The following is a 13137-nucleotide window of genomic DNA, read 5'->3' on the forward strand; positions in this document are numbered from 1 at the left end:
GAGAGGATGTGCGGGAAGCTGCGCGTGGTGTGGGAGCATCAAAACTTTGTGGGCAGAGTGTGAACAGCCCAAATTTTGTCAGAAATGGTGCCACACTGCAAGGGGTGGTACTGGTTAGGCAAGAGTCCTGTGCAATGCTGGGCTGGCTTTGTCTCCTTTCAGGAGCCAGGAGGTTTTATCCCATGTAGTAGGAGTAATGTGTCCAGGTCTGGGGATCGTGGCACAAGATGTGGCGATGTTGGAGAGTCCAGAGAGGCCATGGAGATGCTCAGAGGGCTGGAGCAACTCTGGAGTAGGGACAGGCTGAGCTGGGGCTGTGCAGCCTGGAGAGGATTCTGGGGACGCCTCACCTAAAGGGATTTTGGAAAGGAGATAGAAAGACTCATTACACGGACAGGAAATGAAAGAACCAGGGGGAATGGCTTCAAACTGATAGAGGGCAGGTTTAGAGTGGACGTGAAAAACGCCAAGTCACTTGGTTTTTAAAATTTTAAAAGATTAATAATAATGAAATGGTTATAAAAATAGTACTGCAATTAGAGTAAAGTCTAGAGTTAGGACAAGTACAAGACAATAAAAAACAAAGAATTACGATGTCAGGATGCTCTCTGACACTAAGTCACGAAAAGCATCTCTTATGAACAAAGGAATCACCCTTAAACCAATACACTCCTGCATATTCATATATCCTTCATGGTTATGCATTGATTCTATTCAAAACAAGAAACTCTGTTGTAAGTCAACTATTTCTATTAATGCCCATTAATTAGCTTCTTCTGATAAAAAGCCATAAATTCCTCTCCTTTGGAAGATTTAGGTGTTCCTCGAAGCGAGTATCTCATTCCTAAAAAAAAAAAAAACCTCCCTCCCACATACATAGTCTTTATTTGAACTACTAAAATCTTAATTTTAACTACAAAAGCACAACTAATCAATAGAACATAATACATATAGTAACTATCTGCGTAGAGCCATATAATATGCATTTTTTACAGTGGATATTAGGGAGAAACTCTCCCCTGGGAAGGTGATGAGGCACAGGGTGTCCAGAGACGCTGTGGCTACCCCATCGCTGGAAGTGCCCAAGGCCAGGTCGGATAGGGCTTGGGGCAACCTGGGGTTGTGAAAAGTGACGCTGCTCATGTCAGGAGGAAAACTAGGTGAGCTTTAATGCTCCTTCCAGGGATTTTATGACTCGTGCAGAGACAGCCCCGCCCGGCAGCACCGCGGGGACGCGGCCGCCTCACGCCGCCCCGCCCCTCACGGCCAACGGCCCGCCGGGCCACGCCCACCCGCGGCAGCGCGGCCGCGGATAGGCCAGGAGAGGGCGGGAACGCGTTAAGCCCCGCCCCCTGATGACGATACGATCTCTGATAGGTCAGCGAGGCGGCGGGGCGGGGAAAGGCGGATTTAAACAGCGGGCGCGCAGCGGAGCCGCCGCCGTGTCCCGCCGCCGCCATGGAGACCATGACCTTCCCCCGCTACAGCCCCGACGACATCATCAGCTACCTCCGCTCGCACATCCTGCAGGGCAACGAGGCCCGCAACCTCGTCAAGGGCGACGTGTTCGGCAGCCCCAGGGTGCGTGAGGGGGGCGCGGGGCGGCCCGGCTGGCGGCGGGGCTGGGCCCGGCTCGGGGCCTGCCGGGAGGCGCGGTGGTGTCACCGGCAGCACGGCCTGTCTTCCCCAGCTCTGTGGGGACTCGGTAAAACGGCCACGGCCTCTCGTTCCGACATCCTGCCGGGTCCGTTTAGTGCTTTTAAACTCTTTCCATCACTCTATGCATTTAGTGTTAGCCAGTGAAGAAGAGCGGCTTTAAAGAGGAGTTGATGCCTCCGAGTGGTTCTTGCTGCTGTTATTATTTGTGTTTCAGCCTGCGGTGAGAAGAGTCTGCCTTGTTTGGATGGTTTTTAAGAAGCAAAGTCGATCACAGATTAGTGCTATAAATTAAAAATTGTTTGGCTTGTGATTTTTTTCCCCCCCTTCATTTTAATAATCTAATTAAGGGCACTCATTGCTACAGGATTATAATTTCTGTGACCGTTTTTAGGCTTGTGGCACTGCTTGGTTTGGAAACTGCTCAGCAAGCTGCAGTGTAATGAAAACCAATGCCAAGGCTGTAACTGCTCGAGCTGACTACTGCCTCTTGAAACTGAATTATCAGCAAATAATGCTTGAACTGAGAGATGCTGGAAAGCGAAACTTTGTTGTCATGTAAAATCAGCTTTCATATGTTAAAAACGGAATGCTTTCATGGCCTGGTGTGAGAGCCTGGAGTAATCAAACATATACTGAGTCATGTTCTCTCTTCCTGCAGCTTGATGTTTTACACATGATTTACCTGAGAATCCTGCAGAAAGTGTGTGGGATCCGACTGGAGCACGCCTACATGGTAGGGCTGCCTGTGGCAGGGGTGATGGGAAGTGAAAGGAAAAGAATATTGGACTTACCTGTTCTTTGGGATGCTAAGAGTGCCAGAAATGTCTACGGTCCAGGAGGGACAGGACACCATGCCTTGAAAATCCATTCTGGGTTCCTGCCTTTGGCCATGGCTGGAGGAGGTTGGACTAATATGGAAGGAATGTGAATATTGCTTTGGATATTTGATCATCTCTACTCCTCCATTAGCTGAGGGGAAAGTGAGGAGGGACTGATACCTAAATTGATTAACAGTTAATTTATCCACTGCCTCTGTTAGGCAAGAACTGATCCTTTAAAAAGAGAGTAAATGGTTTTGTCTCATGGCTTTCCTGGATAAATGGAAATGTGCACAAGGTAACTCTGTTCTTCCCAGGCAGTGCCATCAGCTGCTGTGCTGTGAGGTTTAAAATGTCAGAGAAAGGGGACAGTGTACCAATTCATTCTCCTCCTGACTTCTTCATGAAGCAGTTGAGTGTATAAATTTTGGGGTGTTTCAAGAAGGAGCTTCTTGCTGGTAGCTGTATAATGTGCTGCACAAGTTATTAACAAAATAAAACAGTTTAGATTCAGTGCCAGAGTGTGTAACATTGCTGCTTTAGTTATTGTATTTTTATGTCTTTTCTAGCCAAATTTGATCCTTAAAATAGTGTGCTGATTAACTTGACGACACTTTTAGCCTTTAATATGTGTCCCATGTGGATGGGAAGATTATCATCCCTGTTTTTAATCTATCGGAATTATTTTATGCTGTGGAAAATGCTGCATACTTTTTGTTTTAAATATTCTTTCCTGACACTCTTTTTTACTCTTTAGATGCCACTCAACGTTGACATTATGTACCCACAGATCTATGAAGGCTTTCTACCTGTCTGTAATTTGTATATTCACATGTAAGTAGAAGATGCTTGTCTTGTGGGCAAATGTTTTGTTTTGCTGGGCAAATGTTCTGGGATGAGAATCTGGGATCTATTTTGTAGCAAATGTGATTTTGGGCATGAACTGAGCCATGGTTAACAGACCCAAGTCTCAGTCACTGCAGCTGAGGTTGTGCTTTGCTCTCCTTGCAGGGAAAGCTTGCTGCCCATGTGCCGGATTAGTGACTTCCAAATCGCTGATGTTTTGAACCCAAGTAAGCAAGTGCCTTGTAATCCTTGTGTTTGCTGGGTGCTGCGTGGTATTCCAGGTGGTTTTTCTCCTTGGGCATAGCCAGATGGGCATCTAGTGTGGAGAAGTGTCCTTGAATTTCTGCTGCTCTTTTGACTCTGACTCTTAAACAAGCTGGTTCTAGGGGACAGTTTTATTCCTTATGTGGTCTGGTGCAGGTCAGTAACTGAGGGCAGCTTTGAATGCTATGAATCTGATGGGCTGCTGGTCTGGAGGTGGGCTGTGACATACTTATAACAGTGTAATAATAGATGGGGATGAAAATTACCCTGACAGCTCTGGAGTACTTTGGGATTTCTTAAACTGATGCTTGTGCTCCACTCCTTTCAATACCCAATTGTGATTCTGCCACAACACAGACAACTTGGAAAATGCTACTCTGAAGAAATTTTTCACTTCTAGATCTGTCTTGTCTAAGACATTCAAAGCTTTTGTAATCATCTTTCAGAAAGTTTGCTTGGAATAAAGATGGAAAGTCCCTTCAGTTCAAATTGCTGCCTTCAGTTCAGCTGATAGCTACAGAGAGAGGCTCTCTCTTCAGAGCTGTAGTTCAAGATTGACACTCTTTCTCCCTGGCTTCTGTTTGAATGGGAAGGCTGTGTGTTAACAGCCTTTTCTCCCAAGTGCCATTATTAATTTGTTAAATGACACAGAATTGCTAAGTGTTGGTAACCAGCTTGATGCTGGTTTTTGTGTAGTCTGAAATCTTTGCAAGCTGAGTGGGGGAAGAACGAATTTGGATTGTGTTTTGTAATTTCTGTCTCCTTGAGTTACACTTGACCCAACTTTTTTTAAGCAATTGCAATGCTTTTGGAAACCAGCTCAGTGAGTTCTTGCAATTCCTGTTTCAGAGACGAAAAGGACTGTTCGCTTCTTGAGTGGCATCCTCAACTTTGTGAACTTCAGGGAATTTCGGCGTGAGGCCTACTTGGAGCTACAAATGAGCTATGTAAGATTAGGTGCCATTTTATTCCAGATGCTTGTAAAAGTATGATTGAGATTAACCTAGAACTAGGAGCATGAAGATTGAGGTTCAACTTCAGGTTTATGTAACATATTGGGATGTTAAATGTAGCCAAGTAATTCAGGAAGGTACTGGTTATTATTTAGGATACTACTGAAGGGTTTTTTTTCCCAATAACTTATTGGTGAGTGAAGGATTGACGCCTTGTATCATTTTGAGAAAAGCTGGATGCAACAGTTGTAGGTAGCTTCTGTTCTGAATGTCTCATAGTTCAGAGATGGTGCATTTCATGTGAAATAACGTTGAGCAAGGCTCTAATAAAAGCCCAGAGAGAAACCACACTTCTTTAAAATTAAATATTTAACTTCCAGAAATCAGCCATGGAGAAACTTCAACACCTGGAGGCTGTGAATCGGGAGGCAACACTGAAGCTGGAGAAACTGAAGTGAGTGTGAGGAGTAAGCACTGCGAGATGCACTGCTTGCTTTTCCTGGTCAGGCTGATCAGGGGGCCAGTTGTGTGAGACTCAACAAGTCTGAGTGCAGAGCCCTATTCTTGGGTCATAATAACTTGGTTCAGTGCTACAGGCTTGGGGAAGAGGGGCTGCAATGTGGCTCAGCAGAAAAGGACCTGGGGGTGCTGGTTGATAGTGGCTGAACAAGAGCCAACAGTGGGCCCAGGTGGCCAGGGAGGCCAATGGCACCTGGCCTGTATCAGCAAGTGTGGCCAGCAGGACCAGGGCACTGGCCATCCCCATGTTTGTCCCCCTGACTTCAAGAGGGACATTGAGTGTGTCCAGAAAAGGACAATGAAGCTGGGAAGGGTCTGGAGCACAAGTCTGATGAAGGGCAGCAGAAGGAGCTGGGGGGGTTTACTCTCTGCTGGCAGAAGAAAAAAAAAACCCAACTTTTACAGTTTATGGTTGCATTGAAAGAATCCTGTATTTGTATGTAGGGAACTAGGTCGAAACTTTTTGTTCTTATTTAGCTTTTAGTGATGTATCTTTATCCCTTCAACAGCTGGAGGAAGCTCATCTTTAACTTAATAGATGAGTAAAGTTGTCTTCCTTAGTTATTTGACATATTTGCCACAATCTCTGTTTTTCAGGCCATTTAGCCCTGCTGCCTGTGTCTTTGCACCATTAAGTCTTGTTTTTGCTCATGGATAATAGGATGAAGAAATGGCTGGTTTCCAAGACAGCTTTCAAAACAAAGTGTTTTTTCTTCTGACAGCAGCTCTTGGTGTGTGCTACACAGGGGGTTCTCTAGCTGGGCTAGGTCTACACTAATATAAGCTGTTTGTATGACAGGTAATATGCAAATTTTGTAAATGAAAGTCACCACCAAAACTGGTAGGAGTGTTGTACTTTCATGCTTTGCTTAACATGATCTTTAAACTTAGTCCTCTGTGTTTGTGCCACTTCTTACTGAAATAGCTGTTTAGATTATGCTTCAACTTCAAAATCTTACAAGCAAAGCAAAATAAGATATATTCATTTCAGACTGTCTTGCTCTCTGATTACTGAAGTTACTGGCTGTAAACTCTGTGGAGACAGTGATTGTTTTATCTACTGTATTCTGACTGGACTATAATGATGCTGAAACTGCCCAATATCTTTATTTTTCCCTCAGCACAGTCCCAGTTGAACATGAGGAAGAGATCAGGCAGCTCACAGAGAACATTCGGGAGCTGGAGCAGCTGCTAAGGCAGGAGTATCGTCGGAAACAAGTAGGATCTTGTTCTGTATTTCTCTGAAAACCTGCTGTGGGCTCCTCACTTCTCTTGATTTTAGTCCCTTCCCTCAAACTCAGTGGATAAAAGGGACTTCTCTGATTTAAAACAATGGCCATTTTAGCAAAATGCTGTTGGACCCCTCTTTGTTTCACTGTAAGGAATATGAAATATGCTCTTAATCAGACTTGGGGAATACAAAAGTATAGTTGAGTCTTTTTTTGAAATGCATTTCTTCAGTGACTTGGGAGATGCACATGACACTTCCAAACAGGAACACAGGGATGTTCCTCTTTCTTTTCCATTTGAATTCAAAGAATTGGAGCTGGAGGTGAGCCATGGCAAGAAATGAGGCTTAAGAAGGGTCACCCAAGGGAATGCCTGGCAAAAAGAATGGGGCTAATTGCAGGGGTAACTTTTCAGCAGTGGAAACTTGCCTCTCAGGTCTCACAGATAACCTTTTTAGCTCCTTTGGGAGAAAGAAATTAATAATCTATGGTCAGGATTCTTTTGTTTTGTCAAGTCATTATTTATTAGCATTATTAACCTTGTGTTTTTCTATTATTTGGGACTTTATATTAAATCATATTTTTCCCTGAAGAACAGGGCCCCTGGCAAAGAAAGCTGTGAGGGTATAATAACTGCTAGGGTCAGTGAGAACAGGGATGGCCAATCTCTTATCCCTATTCCTAGTTACCGACCGCTGGCTGCATCCCTAGTACTTCCACTGGTTTTGGTGACAGTGTTCTCCTCTCCTGTCTTTGAAATCTTACAGACTACAGTTTTGTCTGCTGTGGGACACATAGGGCCTATAAATGGGATTTCTCCTGTGGACAGATCTATGATAGAAGGATTAGGCAGGTAGCAGCTGTAGAGATGCTTGTGGAAAGCTTGGTGCCCTTCTTTTTTTTCCAGACAGCTTTGCAAGAAGTGACTTCTCAAAAGAAGACATATATTGCTGAGAGAACACAAAAACTGGTGAGTACACCTCTGTGTGGGTGCTGGCTGCAGATAACTGAGAGATCATGATCATCTCTCTTTCTAGGATGACATTATTCTTGGAATTAAGTCACTGGAAATCTGGACCTCTGAGGTGCTGTGGGTTTACCTTGCATGCACAGAGCGGGTTAATGAGGCAAAACAGGAGGTTTTGAACTTGTTGCTCTTCTCCCAGGCTGATAGAGCTGGCTCTGGAATGCTGCAGTCACTGCCTCAGTATCCCTAGGTCAGGAGCTCTGCTGGCAATATGCCAGGCTGGATGGGGCATGGGGCAGCCTGGTCTGGTGGGAGGTGTCCCTGCCCAGGGCAGGGGGTTGGAACGAGATGATGTTTGAGGTCTTTTCCAACCCAAACCATTCTAGGATTAGCTGGCAGGCTCTTGGTGGAAAATACCAGTTAACTGCTGCTCTCCTGCAGCCTTGAAAGCAAATCTGGGAAGCAAAATAGGGTGTTAATTGCTTTGATTTGGAATGTTAATGCTGTTCAGAGGAATTTATTTTCAGAACTTCCTAATGAGAATGACTACACACCAAAGAACCTATCTAGCTATAAGATCACGTCAAACTTTGCTGCACAATTCCTTTTTGCTCACCTAGTCACTAATATTGAAAGTGTTTGTGTCATTAACTAGAATGAGTGTAAAGTGTCTTTGGCTGCTTTGAAAGAAGAACAAGCACAGCTGAAATCCCAAATTGTGGAGAGTCCAGAAGAAGGAAAAAAGTACAACAAGCAGATGAAAGAGACTATTGAGAAATTGAAGAGATCCAAGGTGAGGTTTTCTTCTGTCCACACAAGGAGGTATTCTGTTAGAAAAGGCATGTTTTACTGGACTGTCATCATCTAGAACTGCTTTTTGAATGATCTAAAACACCAGCAGGACAGTGGTTAGTCTGAAATGAAATCACAGCCTCAGAGGAAATTGAAGGTTTGTGGTAGAGGTGGTGGTTTATTTTTGATGGGCTGTTTTTTCCTTTTGAAAAGCAAGATTGCAGTCACTTGTAAAATCATGTGTTGAACTCTTGAATCTGTTTGGCTGTTTGCTGTCCAGAGGAGACAATATTTTGTCAGCTCCCAAATATTTTTGAATTTAGAAAATGTGTTTCATAGCGCTTCTGTTGTCCTTCACTGTTTCTGGAATCAATGGATGTCTTTGGTAATATGCTGAACACTGAGTTCCCTCCTAGCTTTCTGTTTTGTTTTTTTTAAATTATTTTTGTTTAAACTCATTTTTGTGGTTTGAGATCGCTCACACTTCAGTGAAGTTTGCACTTTGCCTCTGAAGGTTATTTTTGTTCCAAAGGTGTAAACTTGATTGCTGTAATTTCAGGTACAAAGCTTTACATAACTCTTGTTTTACCAGTGTATAATTTCTTCACTGTACAGCTTATTTTTTCTGAAAGCTCTTGGAAAAAGCTGATTACTGATTAATTCAGTGTAAAACACTTCTATGTCACCTTTATTTCTGTGCTTTCAAATGAATGCCTTTCTTTTATTATTTTTTTACAAAGTGAAGAGCTCATTTCACTAACTCTTAAATATTGCTTCTAGTGTCTTTAAACAATGAGGGAAGGGTTCAAAGCTCAACATGCTTTAATTCCATATAAAAGAACTCTAAAACTGTTTATTGATAGTCTTCTCTCTTTAAAGCAAGAAGTTACTGCGAAGTATGAACGTTATAGAGATGTAGTTGAGGTTCTGCCATCGTGCCAAATGGAACTGCAGTTATGCCAAAAGAAGATGGAAATACAGGGAGAAAATGTGGAGAGACTGGCCATTGTGTCATCAGAGGTTTGTATTATCCAAATTATATCCTGTTAGGGAGAATTTGATGTCTAAGCAATGTTCCTCTCTTTCCTTTTCAGTGTAAAGAATGACATTTTGAAGTTTCCAAATTCTTTCTTAAAAATGTCAGTAAAACATTGCTGCTGCTTTGCTGGGTGGCACTAGCTAATGTACTATGCACTAGCTATTGACCACTTTGAATAGTCAAAAGCCTTTGTTGCCATAGAAACCTGACCTAAAATAGTTGGAGCTGTCTTGGGGTTGTTGGTAGGAAATGATGGGAAAAGAAAAGTGAAAATGAGTTTCTTCTGCCTTGAGAGTGGAAACTAAGAATAAAAAATTGTTACTTCAGGAGGAGTCATGTCTTAAATGGCTTTAAATTTATTAATATTACTAAGCTAGACATTCTCTGATGGAATGTGTCACAATACAGACCCTTGCTATTTGCCACTAGGTTTTGGGAGAATGCAGTTGTTAGGAGCAATTGAAAAATGGTGTGGGGTCTTTTTGGGTATTTGTATAGCATGTGTTGAAATTACCCTTGGCAAAAAGCTATAGCAGAAGTCACATTCGCTTCTGAAAGTCATCCTAACGGATGGAGTCTTGTCCATTTGGATGTATTTATAATCAGAAAAAGACCAGGGAACTGGGATAAGGAGCTGGCAATCAGATCTTCAAAAACCAGCCAGCTGGTTGTAATCTTAGCACATTTACAGGGTATGCTGTCTTGATAATTTCCCACCCCCATTTAATTTATTTCTATTTAATTTATTTCTATACTTCTGTACTCTAGGCCAGAAATCTGGAAGACCAACTTGACAATGCTCAGTTAGAGCTGAAAAAGGCCAATACAGATGAAACGTGCCTAAAGAGAGTGGTCACTGCAAAACATGAGAAGCTTGCTACAGCTGGAGCCCAGCTTAAAAAGATGCAGGAAGACATTGAGCAGCACAAGTGCACTGTGCTCGAGTATGGAGGAGTTGATGTTTCTGCCTGATACTGCTTTATGTCTTTGTTATGTGCTGCCAAAGTTCATCTCTGCTACAAACACACAGCTTAGCAGTGAGGGGAAAATGAGCAGTGTGGGACAGCTCTATGTGAAGACCAGCAATGCTGCAGGCAGGGATTTGGGGTCTCAAATCAATAATTGCAATGTGACTTGACAGCAATTCTTTTATTGGAGCACTAATTTAATTTATAATGCTTATTCTTGATTCTTTTATCTTCTTAAAGAGAATGTCACATTGGGATAATTTTCCAACTTATCAGACTTCAACAAAGCCCCATTTGCCTTTCATGAATTTTTCATAATTTCCCTTGCCACTTTTGCTCATTATCAAAGATGTTCAAGACCCATGGGGAAATGGGGCTCGCATCTCAGAGGAGCATTATCCTGACATGATGCTTCTAAAACAAAAGGAAAAGTGTCATTTGATCAAAGCCTCCCAGCCCCTCTTCCTTCCTCCCATATGCTGAAGGCAGCACCAAACTGCAGCCCTGGAAGGTCCTGGCTTCACTGTGAGCTTTGTGCTGAACTGTTAGGGAGAAAATTGATTTTTAAACAATTTTCATCTACGCAGATAGAGAGGAAAGGGAATATGGAACATTATTGGCTGTGATGGAAGGGAGCTTCTTGCACATGGCTGGGAGAGTCAAGTGAGATTTAGTCATACTTGAGGTTTGTGTGGTGTGCAGAATGGCACTTAGTGTATTGTACCAGCTACAAGAGAGTATTTGGGAGGAAAATGGGTTGGGCTTTGGGAGGAATTTCTGGACAGAAAGGTGTCTAGGCCTTGGAATGGGCTGCTCAGGGCAGTGTGGAGTCACTGCCTCCTCTGGAGGTGCTCAAGGAAAGACCAAGTACAATGGGCAAAGTGACAAGGGGGTGTTCATAGGTTGAGCTCAGAGGTCTTTTCCAACTTAAATGATTCTGTGAGAAGTAGCTTTTAATTTAGGAATGAAACCAACATGATATTATGTTCCTTTTTGTCAAACGTTGCTGCCTATTTCTGTTTTTAATGTGTCAGGTATTTCCCTTGAGTGATAAAATTAGATGCCTTGATAAGCAAGATGGGAAGGGAGGTAACCTTGGCTAAAGAAAAGAGCTTTTGCTGGTGAATAAAAGAATATGTCCTGACTGTTCCTTGGAGGTGGGAAGGTGCATATGGGCTCCTGCTAAGTATGAGTTTCACTTCTTGTACCTAAGTTCTAGTTTAAAAGTCACATTAACTTCTGAGAAAGTAAATTCTTTACATCATTGCTTCTGGTTTTATGCTCATAAAATGCAAGGTTTGCTCATGGTGGGCTTCAGTTTAATCTGGAATGAGTCAAAAGGCTCAGTACTAACTTTTTTCTGTCACCTTTAGACATTTTAATGAAGTCCAGGAGAAGAGGGGTGCTGTGTATGACAAAGTTATGGCCATTCGCAAGGAAATCAAACAAACAAAGGACAAAATTGAGCAGCTGAAGAATGATGCTGAAGAAAAAGCAACCAAAGCCAAGGTGAGGGTTTTATTTCTGCCCACCCCTTCCCCTCAAAAGAAATCTTTTTACCTTCCTGTTGTAGTGTGGACAGTGCAATGATCCTCTAAGCAGCCTTCCCTGTGTTCTGTGAATGGTGCTTCTTAAGCCATGGATGAGATACCCTTGAAATCATTTGAATCCACCAGACCATTCACTTGACATTGGTGCTTGATAAAGATTTCACTTTGCTGATGGATTTCTTTTTCCTTCTTTATTTCCTCTTTCCAGGAAATACAACTAATTTTGAAGGCTGTATTGGACAAGTGTCATGAATCTCTCCTTAAGGCAGTAAAGACTTCTGAAGCCTCAAGAGCAGAAAAAATTGATGAAATAAGGGAAGGGCTGTTAAGCATTCAGTCTTCTGGAGACACTTCTTAAGCCTGTCTAGACTTGTTTTCTGCTTTCATTGTGTTTGTGCTCATTCCTGAACTCAAGAGCTTCTGCTTTGCATGGGAAAGATAATAATTCCAGGTCAATCCAGCTTTCCCAAAATCCATGTCAGAAGGCATTTAACTTTCCAGGCTGATCCTGATGTCATGAGCTTGATGATATGGATAAGAAAACACTCAGTTCTTGGTGTTTAGTGGTAATATTGCAATTCTTGCTATCACCAAACTGCTCAACGTTTTAGAGAGAACCCTGCATTTGTAGAAACTGTTCTGGAGATTTTGATCAGGGAACACCTGGTGCCTTGGTCTGGCTTGAATGTTCAAGATAAGTCAGTAACAGGTGATGCTCCACTGCCATTATTCAATTATGCTGAAATCCTGACAGAGCAGTAGCATCTATCTAAATGCCAAGTTACTCTCATCTTAAATATTTGGAATTGTAAACACTCAGAAGTATCACTTTAATATCATTTTAGTTAAAAGTACACTTCCTCTCAATGCTTGAACTCATTGTGTCTGCTTTGTGGGGTACTGAACCCTCATCTGTTCATCAGTCTGCGTTAGGATGCTCTTAAATATAGATTGATGTTTTGTACCTTGTGATAGCCACAGTGGTTTTCATTTTTTGGAAAAAATAAAATGTTAATTTTTACTCTAGTTGATATAAAGGTATTGAACCCTTTTTCTCTTGGGTCTTTCCACTCCCTGAACTGACTTGGCATAAAGTTTCAGTTGAAAAATGTTGCTTTGTACATTTGTAAGAATGTGTGCTATGAGCAGTCTTTTATGATGAAAGGAGGAGGATTCAAGCCATCTTTAAAATTTTAATTCTTCATCTCTTACCAGCCAGAGGTGCTAGCAAGTCAGTTAGGAAGGGCAGGTGCTTGTTCCTTCTAGAGCTCTTATGGAAACATCAAACCCTTCTAACATTTTTCTTTAAGCTTTTTATTTTTTACAGTGTAACAGAATTGTTTAGGCTGGAAAACCCCTCTAAGGTGAAGTGCAGCCATTAACCCAGCACTGCCCCTCCACCACTAAACCCTGTCCCTGATGCCACCAGTGCACTTTGAAATATTGCAGTAGCATCTCCTTCCTTATAAAGAGTGGTTGGAGGCTGCACTCCACAGCCTGGATACAGCCCTGGGGACAGAGATTCCCAAAAAC

The 13137-nt window shown here is 42.5% G+C and overlaps 1 protein-coding gene across 1 annotated transcript; it reads left to right on the forward strand.

The window, feature by feature from the left end:
- Positions 1-1439: 1439 nt before the first annotated feature.
- On the forward strand, positions 1440-12630 carry NUF2 (NUF2 component of NDC80 kinetochore complex). Its single transcript, XM_021545847.4, has 13 exons — positions 1440-1581; positions 2318-2392; positions 3235-3311; positions 3489-3550; positions 4437-4534; positions 4921-4994; positions 6181-6277; positions 7196-7258; positions 7911-8048; positions 8927-9067; positions 9855-10030; positions 11428-11563; positions 11813-12630. The coding sequence occupies exons 1-13, from the start codon at positions 1459-1461 to the stop codon at positions 11960-11962; spliced, it is 1410 nt and encodes a 469-aa protein (XP_021401522.1). The 5' UTR covers positions 1440-1458; the 3' UTR covers positions 11963-12630.
- Positions 12631-13137: the final 507 nt, after the last annotated feature.

Source organism: Lonchura striata, chromosome 8 (genome assembly GCF_050655825.1).
Source record: "Lonchura striata isolate lonStrDom1 chromosome 8, ASM5065582v1, whole genome shotgun sequence".
In the NCBI taxonomy this organism is placed as follows: Eukaryota; Metazoa; Chordata; class Aves; order Passeriformes; family Estrildidae; genus Lonchura; species Lonchura striata.

Excerpts from the sequence above, each read along its gene's own strand:
- NUF2 (XM_021545847.4), top strand. The coding sequence starts at position 1,459 with ATGGAGACCATGACCTTCCCCCGCTACAGCCCCGACGACATCATCAGC. Across the intron at positions 3,551-4,436 it reads CGCTGATGTTTTGAACCCAA|AGACGAAAAGGACTGTTCGC; the intron begins GTAAGCAAGTGC and ends TTCCTGTTTCAG. Across the intron at positions 4,995-6,180 it reads CTGAAGCTGGAGAAACTGAA|CACAGTCCCAGTTGAACATG; the intron begins GTGAGTGTGAGG and ends TTTTTCCCTCAG.